The following is a 15,410-nucleotide window of genomic DNA, read 5'->3' as shown; positions in this document are numbered from 1 at the left end:
TATCTTTTTAAGTTCAGAGACCTTGCACAAATGGTGGCTGACTAAATACTTCCCACTGTATAGGGCAGACAAGGAAATGTGTCAGTGTAGGGCAGCCATGGCGGCATTAGTACTACAGTGTAGACTTGATGTGCAAGGAGTAGATGATTAGTCAAGCATGGCCCACCAGCTCTGGCAACAGCTGTGCAGAAGATAGACAACAGATAGTCAGACAGTAAAATGATGCAGCTAATCTAACCATTTGCATCAGCTTAGGTAAATTAAAGTTTGCAATGATTCCTGCCAGATTAAGTTTAACCAATGTAAGGTTTTTGGAAGATAACCTGGTCTGGTTTGGCATGATAAAGTCAACAGTGGCGCTGAATACCCTCTCTAGCGGTATACTGGAGGCAATACATGGTAGTACGCCTATAGCAAACTGGACCAGTTCTTGCCACTGGCCAAATCGCCTGACACAGAAATTCATCGGATGGGGACTTTAGATTTCTACTCAAGAAATGGCACAGTCTAGGCACAACTGAACCTAACTTTTTAGGTAGTGCTTTTCCGATTGCTTAAGTGCCTCAGGTTGGCACAATGGCACATAAAACATCTGGTCCATCATGACAAATACGATATAGCTGCTGCTACTGTCCCGGCTACTTGATATTGCCAGAATGCTAGCACAGACACAGAGGAGCGTTATATCTGTGGGGAGCAGAGAAGGGTTTCCTGGTCAGTTGTGTGGTCAGCAGGCATCCTTTAGGGAAAAGCTTTGCAGAGCCATTAACAGAGCTTATTCTGGAAATAAGGCAATTTGGACTCCCTTTTTGATAACCCCCTAAAATTCCCTCATTTTGTTTTTATAGTGAGTATCTAAAAGCATATCTATCCAATAGTTATTCCTTTGCTTGATGGTAACTATACACCTGTCATCTCAAAAGCATTTCAGCATACAGTTTTCCATGCACACCAGCACGACCGAGGGCGCTGTTGGTTCGCTTTCAACATACTGGTGCTATGATTAGTTGTCATTGCCAGCATAGTCATTTTCATCTGTACATTTTCAAAATGAATGTGAACGTATCAAAATATTAAAATCTATATGTACTTTCACAATGTGTGTTGAAAACAAGCGTTGCAGTAATCACTAGTGACGAGTGAGTGGACTCGTCACTACTTGTTACTCTCTCAAGCAAAAGTCTGCTTGGGATGTTAGTTACTCGGCGAGTATTTTTTTAATGTTTGAGCAGGTTCTCGAATCCCCGCCCCACATGTTTTGGCACTGCCAGGCACTGTAATGCCGTAGCCATCTTGGTTGTGGCATTATTATGATCGGCTGGCTGCATAGCGTCAACCTGTCCTCAGAAACAGGCAGCGTAGGGAGATGAGAGAGGGACAGAATTATAGCTGCATATTAGCTAGGGAATCAACCACAATTATATTTCTTTTAAGTACAACAACAGTCCTTCTTAGGGCTAAATATAATAAATAATAATACTGCTGTTAGCAGCACTTTTTGCTCCTAATCCTGCAAATTAGAGCACGGAAATATTATACACCATTTTTACTGAGGCAGTTGTGCGTCAAAAGCATACAGCCAGACTTGGTTGGATTTCAATTGCATTGCTATATTGATACTGCAGTCTCATACAACAATCTGAGGTGTGGAAATTTTCCTGCCATCATAATACTGCAATTTTTTTGAGCAGTGAAATTTTATACGGCATTTATCATTGCTGCAGTTGGACCTCAAAACCCACAAATAAAAATGTTTGTTAAAAAAAAATCACTCTTGAAGCCACATCAGTGTGAAAAGGTTGTTGGATGGATAGCAGATAATGCTTCTAGTCACATTGCCAGCACCATCATGCCTACCACATGGTCCAGTTTAAGTAGCCGTGATTCTAGAAAACATAATTGTCATCCTGATACTCCTTCCTCCCACCATGCCGGGTGGCCAGAGACAAGTGATTCCACACTTGGACACTCCGAAAAGCTGTTCACATTTCGATTTATAGATTCTGGCCTCTCGCCCTGACCGTTTCAAGCAGGACATGAGGAAAGCGCATGTAGAGATGCCCAAATATCTGAGCAGCCACGCTCACAAGAAGGCGATGGTGGGAAAATGCAATTAATGTTGCAAGAGATAGAGGATGATGAGACACAATTGCCAACAAGTGGTGTTACATCAGCAAGCCAGGAGGAGGACCAGGGTGCGGAAATGGAAGACGAGGTGGTGGACGATGAAGTCACTGACCCCACCTGGGAAGGTGACATGCAGAGCGAGGACAGCAGCACATAGGGGGAGTGATCCACAGCACCACAACAGGCAGGAAGAGAGTGGGGTGGTCAGAGACACAAGGCAGGCAACTTTTTCCCAGAGCACCAACACAGGTGAAGTTTCCAAGCCAAGGTTTAGGTGTTCACAAGTCTGGTGCTGTTTTAAAGATAGTCCAGTTAACCCAAAAAGGCTATTTGCAACATCTTCCATGCTAGCATCAGCAGGGGCAGCACAACTACCAGCCTGACCACCATCAGCATGCCCAGGCACATGCAAGCAAAGCACTCGACTACTTGGGCCGAACGCCAGGGTCCAGAAACAGTGTCTGCGGGTGACTGCCACTTCTCCTGTTCTATGTGCACGCCAATCCCTTGTCCATGATGTAGGCGAAGAAGCCTCCCACCCTGCACCAGTCATTGCACACTTGCAATCACAGTCATCAACCACGTCCACATCCAGAGCAGCGTTCAGTTGTCCCTACTAAAGTCCTTGGAGCGCAAGCATAAATACGCAGCCACACTCCCACAGACTACAATACTACATAGTCACATTTCCTACTAAACAGCCACATTTCCAGACCGCTTGCCCTGGAAATATTGCCTTTTAGGCTTGTGTAAACAGAACCTTTCTGCAACTTCATGGCGGCGGCTGTCCCTCTGTCCCTAGTCGCCACTATTTCTCCCGATGTGCCGTCCCAGCCTTACACAAGCACGTGTCCCATAACATCAGCCGTGCCCTGACCAATGCTGTGACTGGGAAGATCCACTTAACCATGGACATTTGGACAAGTGTTTGTGGCCAGGGATGCTAGACTGTCCTGACGGCACACTGGGTGAACATTATGGAAGCCGGGACCCAATCGGACCATGGAACGGAACACATGCTACCGACACCGAAGATTGCAGGTTCTGGTTCAATCAGGGTTGCACCCACATTCTACAGCAGTTCCTGAACCCTCTCCTCCTCACCCTCCATCTCACAAACATCAACATCAGTCACAAGCTGGAAGCACTGCAGCACAATGCCGTGGAGCTGTTGAAAGGTCTAACTGACCAGACTGATCTGTGTCTCTTGCCCCTGAATCTACAACCAGGCAGGTCGTGTGTGACAATGGCAATGTAACCTGATGGCAGCTCTGAAGCTTGGCAACCTTGCACACGTAGCATGCCTGGCCCACGTGCTCAACTTAGTGGTCCAGCAGTTTCTCAAAACCTACCCAGATCTGCCTGAGCTACTTGAGAAAGTATGCTGCGTGTGTGCCCATTTCCACAAGTCAGTTACAGCTGCCGCTGCCCCAGTGGTGCTGCAGCAGCATTTGCAACATGCAGCTTACTGACTGGTATGTGATGCCACCACGCCTTGGAACTCAATTTTACATTTGTTGGAAAGGCTTTGTGAGCAGCAGAGGGCTGTAGTTGAATACCAGCTACACTATGCACATCAGTATTGCAGACAGCCTCCGCACATAGGAGCTGGTGAATGGGCATGAATGTCTGACATCTGTGTAGTTCCTCTTCTCTATCTACTGAAATGCTCCTTGCTCACAATTAAAGAGGAGGCTTTTCAGGCGGAGCAAGCGGAGATGGAGCAAGACATTATACTGGGTTTTGCTACACAGCCCAGCCACATGTCATCTTTTCAACAAGGAAAGAATGATAAGAAGGAGGAATAAAAGGAGCTGGTTGCCTGTACCTACAACACTTTCATCCTGTCTGTTCAGCGTGGATGGCCTGAAGATGTGGAGGAGAATGAGGAGGACAACATGGTCAGTCCCCCTTTTGGTGGGGACAGGGAAGTCTTGACTGTTGGCAGTCTGGCACACATGGCTGAATTTATGTTCCGCTGCCTTTACTGTGACCCTTGTGTTGCACGCATTTTGGCCATCAATAATTACTGGTTGGTCACTGTCATGAACTGGGGGTGTTTGGTTGCCCCACGTTATCAGGGATTTGTATATCCCACATTCCAGTTCAGGAATTTGCAGCTCTCTAGCACCCTCTTACTCTCAGGTCAGTCAGGGAACTACACCTAGGATAAGTAGTCACCAGAAAGGCAGCCTTGCCGTGTACAGGCTATTGGGCACTCTGCATGGAGGGCGGTATTTATGTTCCATTTCTCAGGTGAGTAATACACAAATGAAACCTCTGTTCTGCCCCTGCCAGTCTCCCAAATACCCAAAACACTGTGTTGCCACCAGATCCTTGTTCTACATAACAATCAATATCGGGTCAGGAGTCAACTCACACGGTAGTGTAAATTTTAGCGCGGGGAACGTGGCGGTATGTTATAGAGCAAGGAAAACGAAACTAGTAAATTTTATAGATTTACTCCAGAAAATATAAGCAGTGTTTACAAAAATATAAAAGATGTTACAAATGAGACAAGATACAATATATACAGACAACTACAAAATAAAATGGATTAAAATATGAAATTTACATATCTCAGTCAATGGCACACCATATGGAGGAGGGGGAGAGGTGCCTTCCCCAAGGGAAAATGATCTATCAGCACAGCTTCTTAGCTGGCACCTCGGGCAAATGACCCCCCATTGTCTGTGACTCTGAGCTTTATACCTTTGCCGAAAACTAAGGGTCTTCCCCCTGAATGACCTCACAGGGTGGCTGGTTACACCCCCTTTAGAAAGTTATTAAGTAAATACTATTGGTCATAACTCTGGGTGGAAACGTCGCAATGAGATGACGGAATTATCATTTTTCTTATTGCGAAATTACCTTTCTATCGATATCAGACAAGAACTACCTGCGGGCTAGTGGATGACAGGAATCCTTTTCTCGCTTCCGGATGGGTGCCAAAGCTTCAAAACCCACCTGTGGATAGCTCTAACCCTGCAGTTTCCAAAAATATAAGTTTCCTACTTCTATGAATATTCTGTGTTATTATATTCGATCTGAGATAAACAAAGGAACCACGTGCTTTTGGACAAAGGCTGAGCTAGCTGATCACAAACCACATTCCCGAGGGAGAGACAAGAGTGGGGTAGAATTAGACACAGGCAGAGAGACTGCAGCTATGTGCCATTCCAACAGGCAGAAAGAGGGAGGGGGGAAGGAGAGGGGGGCTGCAGCTTTGTGAGGGGGATGTAGTCTCAGGAGTTCAGTGTTGAGGGCAGAGCAGAATTCTGCAGTGCGCAGGCGCCGGACCTCTCCAGACGCCTGCGCACTGCAGGACTCTGCTCTGCCCTCAACAGGGCAGAGCAGTGCGCTTGCGCCGCAGCCATTACAGGATGGGAGAAAAGGACGTCATCGCATGAAGAAGGGAGGCGTCGGACCGGACCGCAACGCCCACCGGACCGGACCGCCCACCCCGGAGAGTATAATATAACGTGTTTTTCTTATCTTTCAGGTTACATCAGAGGCTTATCTACAGCATTACAGAATGCTGTAGATAAGCCCCCGATGTCTATGCTGGCAGCTGCAAGCCGAAAAAAAGGGTGACAGATTCCCTTTAACTGCACAACCTAATGGGGGATGGGGCAGCATGTCAAACCCAGAAGATGCAGTGGAAAGTTCTGGAGGTGTAATTAGAACAATAAGAAATATGAAGTATTTCCTAACAGTCACCCTTCTAGACCAACGCTACAAGGAGAACTTTCCATCTATCCTTCCCGTGGCGTAGAGGTCTAATAAAATGTTGCAGTTCCATAAGGCCCTACTTGAAGAATCATTGAAAAAATTCACATCTTACAAGGCTTGCGGCAGAGGCCACAGTTCCTTGGACAGCCAAGGAGTGGAGATGAGGGAGACGCACACCAGATGCAGCAGAGGCAGGGGAATACTCTCAAGGGTCTAGGATAGTTTTCTCAGACCCTCCCATCGCCCAGGCCCTGATGCGTTGGGTACTCTGACAAGGAGGGAAAAGTTTTGAAAGATGCTGAAGGAGTACCTTGCCGACAATACAAGCGTCCTCCATGATTCCCCAATGCCTTACAACTGTTGAGTAGCCAAGCTAGACACATGGCATGAGCTGTCTCTCTACACCTTGGAGGTCCTGGCCTGCCGCTGGCATTTTGTTAGAGCGGGTTTTAGTATCACCTGGGGTATTATAAGCTGACTCTTATCAAAATGAATAAGGGCTGGTTTGAGCCAGACTTCTGTACAACACCGGATGACAGCAGCGGAACGTAAACTCAAATCCAGTTTTTAGGGGTTTATTTCTGGTCTATTCCCATGCAACCCTTCCCACCTAAACATGGGTTACGCTTCAGGATTTCCTCTTTTTTGTGTTGTCTTCCTCCTCATCTACCATCATATCAACAAGGTGATCATGCTACCCTCGTTATAAATTTTTTTATGATGTGTTTATGATGACCACAGTGACAATTTTTAGAGGCCTACCTCGAACAATCTTTTATATAAATGTATACTCCTCAGGGGTAAATGTTTTTCAGCCCATGCACAGTGCAGTGTTAACAGCGTTATGATGCTGTCCGTCACCTGCACGCAGCCGAATGCAGTGGGGAGAAAATGATCTTTATTCTCCCCGCAAGCATTTGGCATTCAGTCATAGGGGCGAGGGAGACGTTGGTGTGGCGCCCCTTGAGGGTTCAGTCGCCACAGAGGTACTGCACCTCCTCCTGAGGTGTGGTACCCCACCAGCTAGGTAAGGTGGAGACACCTGACCACGCTCCAACACCTGCACCCCACACCACAAAGTAGTGTAGCAAAGCACCTTTGGTGGCTCCCTGCTTGGAGTATAGCATAGCACCCCTTGGTGGCTCCCTGCTTGGAACACGAAACGTGCTGGGAGGTGGGTGGAGTTTAGTTCACATAAAAGAGCGGGAAGAGTTGAGTCAGTCAGTCTTTCATTCAGTCAATGAGTGAGGATGCAGACAGACGGAGTGTGAGATAGAGAAGATCCCCAGGAGAGGGATGGAAGAATGAAGTGCTGCAGCAGGCCACAGTGATCTGGGTCTGCTGGCACAGGAAGGAGACAGAGAAAGGAAGCTTGATTCTCCATTAGGAAGGATTAGCACAGAACGTAAGGAGAATAAGAGAACAAGGACCAGGGTTAGAGGAGAACCCTTTTCAAGTTCTAAGCGCAAGGCCGGGGTCCGGTCCCCGAGGTTGTACGGATACTAATGGTCCTGCAGCAGACACCGGAGGAATAGAAGTAGTGACCACTTTATTCCCACACAAGACTTGGGGGCACAACAGCAACGATAGTGAGCCGGGACTTGGTAGCAAGGAGTCCCTGAAGCAGGCTACAGCTGTCTGCCGTACAAGTAGAGTTCATAGGAACATCTGACAGGAGGAACTCCAGTGTAACTCAGTACTGAGAGTACTTAACTATAGACGCAAAAGGGAACGTTCAGAAAAGGCATTTATGTTGGCGGAGTGTTGGAGGGGAGTACTTCATCTTGCCTGGTGGTTGGCTGAGCCCATGACCCGGAGGACACTGCACCGAGGCGGGCACCTGTATGCATCACAGACTGTGAGTAAAGCTTTGGAACTACATGCCCTGGTGTCCTCCACTTATTCCTGCGCCAACACACTCAGCACTGCTACATCGCTGTTCCTGACACCGCACCATCTACGTCTCCTCATGATCTCTTCACCTACACTGCCCTGGGACTACTGCCCTACCTGTGGAGGGCCACAACACCATTGCTGCACCACACCATCTGTCCCAGAGGATCTGTCGGCAGCGTCGGCTTAACATCTTCATTGCCGAACATCACAGGTGGCGTCACGAATCATTCACTTATAAACTTTAATCATCATCCACACACTCAACATTCCCCTTTTACAATGGACACCCAGGGCCACGGACCGGGTCACAGCTACCGTGACAACTCCCATTGAAATCCACCGGGCCCGGCTCCGAGTACCCCGCCGACCTGGCGAGACCCTGGGGGCGCTCCATTTCGCGTATGACAACCATCTAGTCAGGGATTATTGCCTTATAAATTCTAAGCCTTGCTGTTGCTTTTTTCCATGGACCTATTGCCGATTAATATTTTGCAGTAATCTGTACTCAGAAATTCATCAAAGCTGCCAGTGTTACTTGCGTTCCTTCAGACTTTGTGGCTGCCACGTACAAGAAAAATGTTTTAAGGACAAGGGTCAAATCTCTTCTATATTCTACAATAATACCTTTCCTATCTGCAATTTGTTTACAGTGAGGTGTTGCAGTAGGTATAGCGTATGACAAGCATCTAGTGAGAGATTATTGTCTTATAAATTCTAAGCCTTGCTGTTGCTTTTTCCCATGGACACATTGATCGATCCATGTTTTTTATAGCAATTTGTACTCTGAAATTCATCCAAGCAACTAGTGTTGCTTGTGTTCCTCCAGACTTTGTTGCTGCCACATACAAGAAAATATCTTTTCAGGGCCAGATAAAATCCCTTCTATATTCTACAGTAATACTGCTCTTGGTTGCAACTCATCTATGGTGAGGTGTGACAGTAGGAATAGCGTATGACAGGCATCTAGTTAGGGAATATTGCATTATAAATTCTAAGCCTTGCCGTTTTTTTCCATGCACTCATTAACCGATTCATGTTTTTTATGATATTCTGTACTCAGAAATTCATCAAAGAAGCCAAAATTACTGATTTAATATGTTCCTTCAAAGTTTCTTTGTAGTATCTCTATGTAAGAGGTAGTGCTTGGAGACTTTACACTACTGGAGCTGGAATGACCACTTCTGAACTGTCCAGTGCTTTGTTTCCATCTATTTCTGGGTGCTTCTTGAAGTATGTTTGGGGTCATTATCCTGCTGGAAAACCCATGACCTACTGCGATTCAAACCCAGCTTTCTGACCCCGGGCATTACATGGCGACCCAAAATCCATTAGGAATCTTCTCATTTTATGATGCCTTGCACAAAGTCAAGGCACCCAAAGCCAGAGGTAGTAAAACAACCCAAAAATATCTTTGACCATCCACCATATTTCACTGTAATTACTGTGTTCTTTTATTTGTAGGACTCATTCAATTTACACTAAACAGTAGAATGATGTGCTTTACCAAAAAAATCTATCTTGGTCTCATCTGTCCACAAGACACCTGCTGGCCCTCTTACAATAGAAAGGGCAGCCTGATGGCACTTCTACAAATAGTGGTGGCCGGCTGACGGTCCTGGAAAAAAAAAATTGTGACTTTCAATATGTCTGATCATATCTTACATACCGCATGGCCAGATAAGGTATTAAAATGCTTAAATTACATTTCCTGTTGAATGTTTTTATCACCATTGAAAGCAATGCCAAAGTGCAAAAACGCACTGCATGTGAACAAAGCCCAATTTGTGGAGGAGCATTTTTTTATCTTATTTATTTTGCCTTATAAACAAGTCATTATCCTGGAAAGAATGCTTTTTAACATTTTTTGCAGTCAAATCCATTTTAAGTGCGGTTTTGTATGTTTTATTGTCAGTTGGTAAAGGTGGTGTAATACTCATACGCATTTTTTAATTACTGTTTAAAATATGTGAATAAATAAAAAGGAAAAAGAGAAGAAGCTGTACTGGTAGAAGGAAGGAGATGTGCTGGAACTCAATTATATTGACATTTACATGCAAAAAAATACATGCAAAAAAATACAGAATTTAGGATCAAAATTAAGTACTTCAAAATTAAGTACTTCTCACAGTGAGGAATCATAGCATTGCCTATGGGTGATCTTCCACAGGTGCCAGGGGTGGAAATTCTCTACTTTCCCCCTGATGAGTTGGTAAGAAACATATGCAAATGATATCCTTGTATCATCAGACTGGGTTGATGCACATCCTCGAACCAGAGCGGGAAAACCTAAATTAACCTGCTCACCACAACATTATTCAATCGGTAGACACAGACTTTATTTGCATTCATTAAGATTTCTGTGCGATAATCACTTTACACAAAATATAACAACTAAAGTACGGTATTTAACAGCAGAATAATTAAGTAACTGGCAGTTCTACAAGTAAACAAACTATAGAAACATTGATATGCAGCGAGAATTCTTACAGAAACTGAAATACTTTGAAGGCAGAATAATAAACAGCGATCACATCGAGCTTTGCATTTAATGACTTAGAAGAAAGATATATCAAAAATGACAAGGTACTTTTTTACCGTTTTTGAAAAATTAAATAGGAATCAAAAGAATTTCACCAGCTACTGAGTTTTTGGAGCAGAAACTGAGTGGAAGCTCAAAGTTTTTAGGTATTTTGAGATATGGAGAAGGATTTGGAAGATTTCTGCTCAGTTTACGCTCAATTTCTGCTCGAAAAATTCAGTGTGCACAAAGCCTTTTAGAACTCTGAGCCTGGCAGAGTTGCAGGAACTGAGATTTGTTGGAGGATTTGGGGAATTTCTGCTCAGTTTCTGTATAAAAACTAGTTAAACTCTGTTTGCACAGAGCCCAAATCCTCCTCAAAACTTCGAGGTTCTGCCCATTTTCTGTTTGAAAACGCTGCAAAAAGACTGTGTGCGCATACCAAAATCTAATGGTATTCTAAAAACAGAAAAACCATTAGGCCGGGGTCACATTTGCGAGTGCAATGCGAGAAACTCCCGCGAGTCTCTCGCATCAATACCCGGCACTGCCGCCGGCACTGAAATGCATAGAAATGCATACAGCCACACACTCCGGTCCTGAGTGCCAGCGGCAGTGCCGGGTATTGAGGCGAGAGACTCGCGCAAGTTTCTCGCATTGTGCTCACAAGTGTAACCCCGGCCTTAAAGTGAATCTGTCACCAGGTTTTTCCCACCTAATCGGAGCAGAGTATAATGTAGGGACAGATGTTTTATCAGCAGGATATAATCTTTAGATGACCGCTAAACCTTCTGCCATGTATTTCTTCATGGTTATGAGCTTTGTATAAACCCAAGCCACCATTGATTCTCAGCTCTCTGCTTATACACCCAAAACTGCCAATCTGTGCTCAGTACTCAGTGGTCATGAGAGATTTCAGCTATCCAGATATTTGTTGGGAATCTCTCTCAGGCAAAACTAACAGGTCAAGGAAATTCTTATCCTCTCTTGCTGACAACTTTATCTTCCAAAATGTAGGGGAGAAAATAAGGGTATCTGCTACCTTGGATCTAATCCTTATAAGCAGGGAGGAAATGGTTGAGGAGGTAAGAGTGGCTGGGACCATAGGAGGTAGCGACTATGCTATTTTAGAATTTTGGATAAATAGAGGAGGAAGACATGTGAAGACTTAGACTTCAAGGTTAGATTTCAGAAAGGCAGATTTTAAGAGACTCAGAAAGAGAATCAGAGGGATCCAGTGGCTGGATATCCTTAAGGACAAAAATGTCCTGGAAGTATGGGAAATCTTGAAAAATGAAATTCTCAAAGCACAATTGTTAACAATTCCAAAAAGAGGGACAAATACGAAGCATTTAAGGAAACCAGGATGGATGAACACAGAACTTAAACACATGCTAAAAAAAGAAAGAAATGTTTATCAAATGGAAAAAGGGAGGCATATTTAAATAAGAATATAATGCTGTCTGTGGAACCTGCAGGGCACCAATCAGATTATCTAAAGCTGCTATTGAATTAAGGCTTGTAAGAGACGTCAAAAGTAATACAAAAAGGATTTTGGGGATATATCAAAAGTAAAAGAAAAGTCAAAGATGCCATAGGATTTTTACAGGAGGAAAATGATGAAATGGTAAGAAAGGATGTTAAGAAGGTTGAACTTTTAAATTCCTATTTTGCATATCTTTTCTCTCAGAAAGTAAATGTAACATCAACTGATCTTCACTGTCCTATTAAAGGAATAGAAGAATCAATGATATATATAAACAGAAAGATAGTGAGGAAACACTTAGCTAACATAAATGAATTCAAGTCTCCAGGTCCAGATGAATTACACCCCAGACTACTGAAGGAAATAGCAGAAGAAAGTTTTGAACCATTATACATAATCTACGAAGATTCTTGGAGAACAGGAAAAGGCCCAGAAGACTGGAGAAGAGCAAATGTTGTTCCTATCTTCAGGTGGACTCAGGGAACTATAGGTCGGTGAGTCTGACTTCTATACCAGGACAAATCTTAGAACAAATTATTAAACAACATGTATGTAACTACCTGGATAAGAATGAAGTGATTAACCATGGGTTTGTAACTAATAAGTCATGTCAGACTAACTTAATTTCCTTTTATGACAGAATCACTGACTGGGTGGATCAGGGAAATGCTGTAGATATAGTATATCTTGACGTCAGCAAAGCATTTGACAAAGTATCTCCCACCATTCTTATTGAAGAAATGACTAAGTATGGAATGGACAAGGCAACTGTTAGGTGGATTCATAACTGGCTTAGTGATCGGACCTAAAAGAGTGGTCGGAAATGGCTGCACATCCAGTTGGAAGAATGTCTCAAGTGGGGTACCACAGGGCTCTGTCCTGGGCCCTGTATTGTTCAACATCTTTATCAATGATTTAGATGAAGGAATTGAGGGTAAACTGATTAAATTTGTTGATGATATAAAGCTAGGAGGGATAGCCAATACTAGAGAAGAGAGGATTCAAAAAGATAAAGATAAACTGGAGAAGTTGGCAGCAACTAACAATGTTTTTAACAGGGAAAAATACAAAGTTCTACATTTGGGTAATAAAAATGAAAAAAGCATATACAGAATGCGAGGAATAGGGCTAAGCAACAGCACATGTGAAAAAGACTTGGGTATACTAAAAGATCATAAACTGAACTTGAGTCAACAGTGTGATGCAGAAGTAAAAAACGCAAATGCAATTCTGTGATGTATTAACAGAAGCATACAGTCTAGATCACGTGAAGTCATTATTGCCCTCCACTCCTCTTTGGTCAGACCTCATCTGGAATACTGTGTCCAGTCTTAGGCACCACATTTTAAAAAAGACAAGTTCAGAGAAGAGCAATCAGAATGGTGACCGGTCTGCAAACCCTGTCCTATGAGGAACGGTTACAGGATTTGGGAATGTTTAGTTTGCAAAAGAGAAGACTGAGAGGAGACTTAATAGCTGTCTACAAATATCTCAAGGGCTGTCACATTGTAGAAGGATCATCTTTATTCTCATTTGCACATGGAAAGACTAGAAGCAATGGGATGAAACTGAATGGGAGAAGACACAGATTAGATAATAGAAAAAAAACTTTTTGACAGTTAGGGTGATCAATGAGTGGAACAGGAGGTGGTGAGTTCTCCTTCCATGGAAGTCTTCAAACATAGGCTGGACAGACATCTGTCTGGGATGATTTAGTGAATCCTACTTTGAGCAGGGGGTTGGACCATATGACCCAGGAGGTCCCTTCCAACTCTACCATTCTATGATTCTATCTATAGCAGATAAAACAGTGATTTTATCAAAACTGCAGCAAGCAGCTTACCAAGTGACATAGCACTGGAATCAGGGAATCTGCCGCCACATCATGCTGCTCTCAAATGGGGTAACTAAAAGCTGAAGACAGATTTTCTTCAATTGTAAGGATAGTAATGTTTGAAAAGCATACTAGAAAAAAAATAATTTTTCCTAAGGGTATGTACAATTATTCTTTATTTGCAGCAAAAATTTTTGCTGAAACTACTGGAGTGTTGGCAGGAAAAACACTGCATAAAATATGTGCATATTTACAGTGTTTTTTGTATGTGTGAACATACCTTGAACCATTGAGCATGGTAAAAAATACAATCATAATGAAAAATTACCTTATTTAGACTTCGAGCTGCACTATCTTTTCCACCTGGAGTCAGATTTCTTAGCTGTACATCTAATAAGTCCACCAGTTGATCCATGGCACGGACAGAATAGGTAATATCTCCAGCATTCAAACGACTTCTGGTGTGCTCTGAAAGCTCTCTTGCAATGTTTGCTGCTGTTTCGAGTGACTTCAGCTGAAATAATATTTTCATCATGGAACAATAAATTAATAAATTATATGAAAAATTCAGTTTTTCTTCACGGTGCTGTCTCATGGTCATTATTCAGGAGCGCACTGCTTCCCTACCTTTCTGCTTTCCAACGGTGGAGAGAGGGGGACGGTGTGCTCCTGATTGATTGATATTTTGAACCACTTGAATTGTGGAGTCACTGGCCCAAATTGTGAGCTCTCAACTTTTCCTCCGTAGCATCGGAGGAGCACATTGGCAAGGAAGGTGGACAAAGTTCCCTAAGGCACCATATTTTTTACCAATATATGACAAACGTAGTATTTTGTGCTTTAAAATTTTTGTCAATGCTATAAGGGAGAAAACAGTGATAGTACTGAGATTTTTATATAGATGTACCGTATATATAAATATGTGATTTCCAGTCTCCACTGAGTTAAATTGGCATCAATAGGTCATTATCCCATGGCAGTAGGATGTTTTTACAACATTACCATACCATGCCCTTGCCACATCAGCAGGCATCTCCAGCAGAGCCTGATTTTGATCATTTTTTTTACATTTCTGCAAAAATTTTAGATGGAGGAGGAAAAATGCTGCAAAATAAGAATGCTTTCAAAAATAGAACTGTTATTAGTTTTCTTTTGTCAATTAATACATGCAAAGTGAATGAACAAAAGAGAAATCTAAATTACCGTAAATCAATATTTTGTTTGAAATGCATGATGGGTAATTGTCTGCCTTTATTTCTCAGCATTGAGGACACCATTTATTTGCCCAAATTCCTAATTCCATTTGCTGAAGTTCAGAGCCAAACTTGCAAGGAACTTCCCCCATACTTCATTGTTGCCTGAAACCACTCTATTGCTATTCAGTAGAGACAGGCAGACCCCTGGATCTGGCGGGTTCGGCCGAACAGTTAAAAAAAAGTTTGGGTTCGGATACCAGAATAGAACTCAGACCTGAACTCAGACCCCATTCACTTGAATGGAGGCCCGAGCATCCACTGCTTCTGATCGATGGTAAAATCATCACCACCGGTCAGATAGCCGCGGTTCCCACAGCTGTGATTAGAGGTAAAAAGTTTACCTCCAGTCACTGGAGGTAATACACCCATCAGCCACTGCCAATGAGAGCAGGCAGTGGCTGATGGGTGTTTTCATCAGCTGGCGCCTGCGCTCTAAATAAATAATAAAAAAAACCTGGCATGGATTACCAAGTATTTTTGATAACCAGCCAGGCAAAACTGACAGCTGGGGGCTGCAATCCTCAGCTGTCAGCATTAGCAAGGTTGGTTATCAAGAATAGA

General features: G+C 43.4%; 1 protein-coding gene across 19 annotated transcripts in view; it reads right to left on the bottom strand.

Moving 5' to 3' along the window:
* ADGRL3 (adhesion G protein-coupled receptor L3) overlaps nt 1-15,410 on the bottom strand; it is a 948,965-nt gene that overhangs the window by 475,627 nt on the left and 457,928 nt on the right. For all 19 annotated transcript variants that reach the window (XR_012220302.1, XR_012220289.1, XR_012220304.1 and 16 more), the window contains exon 10: nt 13,922-14,107. Coding sequence is in view for 15 of the 19 variants with exons in the window: in XM_073545473.1 (XP_073401574.1) it covers nt 13,922-14,107 (186 nt within the window). In the remaining 4 variants the exon portion in view is untranslated. The remainder of the gene's footprint in view (nt 1-13,921; nt 14,108-15,410) is intronic.

Source organism: Dendrobates tinctorius, unplaced genomic scaffold (genome assembly GCF_039654945.1).
Source record: "Dendrobates tinctorius isolate UK_male_01 unplaced genomic scaffold, ASM3965494v1 ptg000011l, whole genome shotgun sequence".
In the NCBI taxonomy this organism is placed as follows: Eukaryota; Metazoa; Chordata; class Amphibia; order Anura; family Dendrobatidae; genus Dendrobates; species Dendrobates tinctorius.
This window is presented reverse-complemented; position numbering and strand designations above follow the sequence as displayed.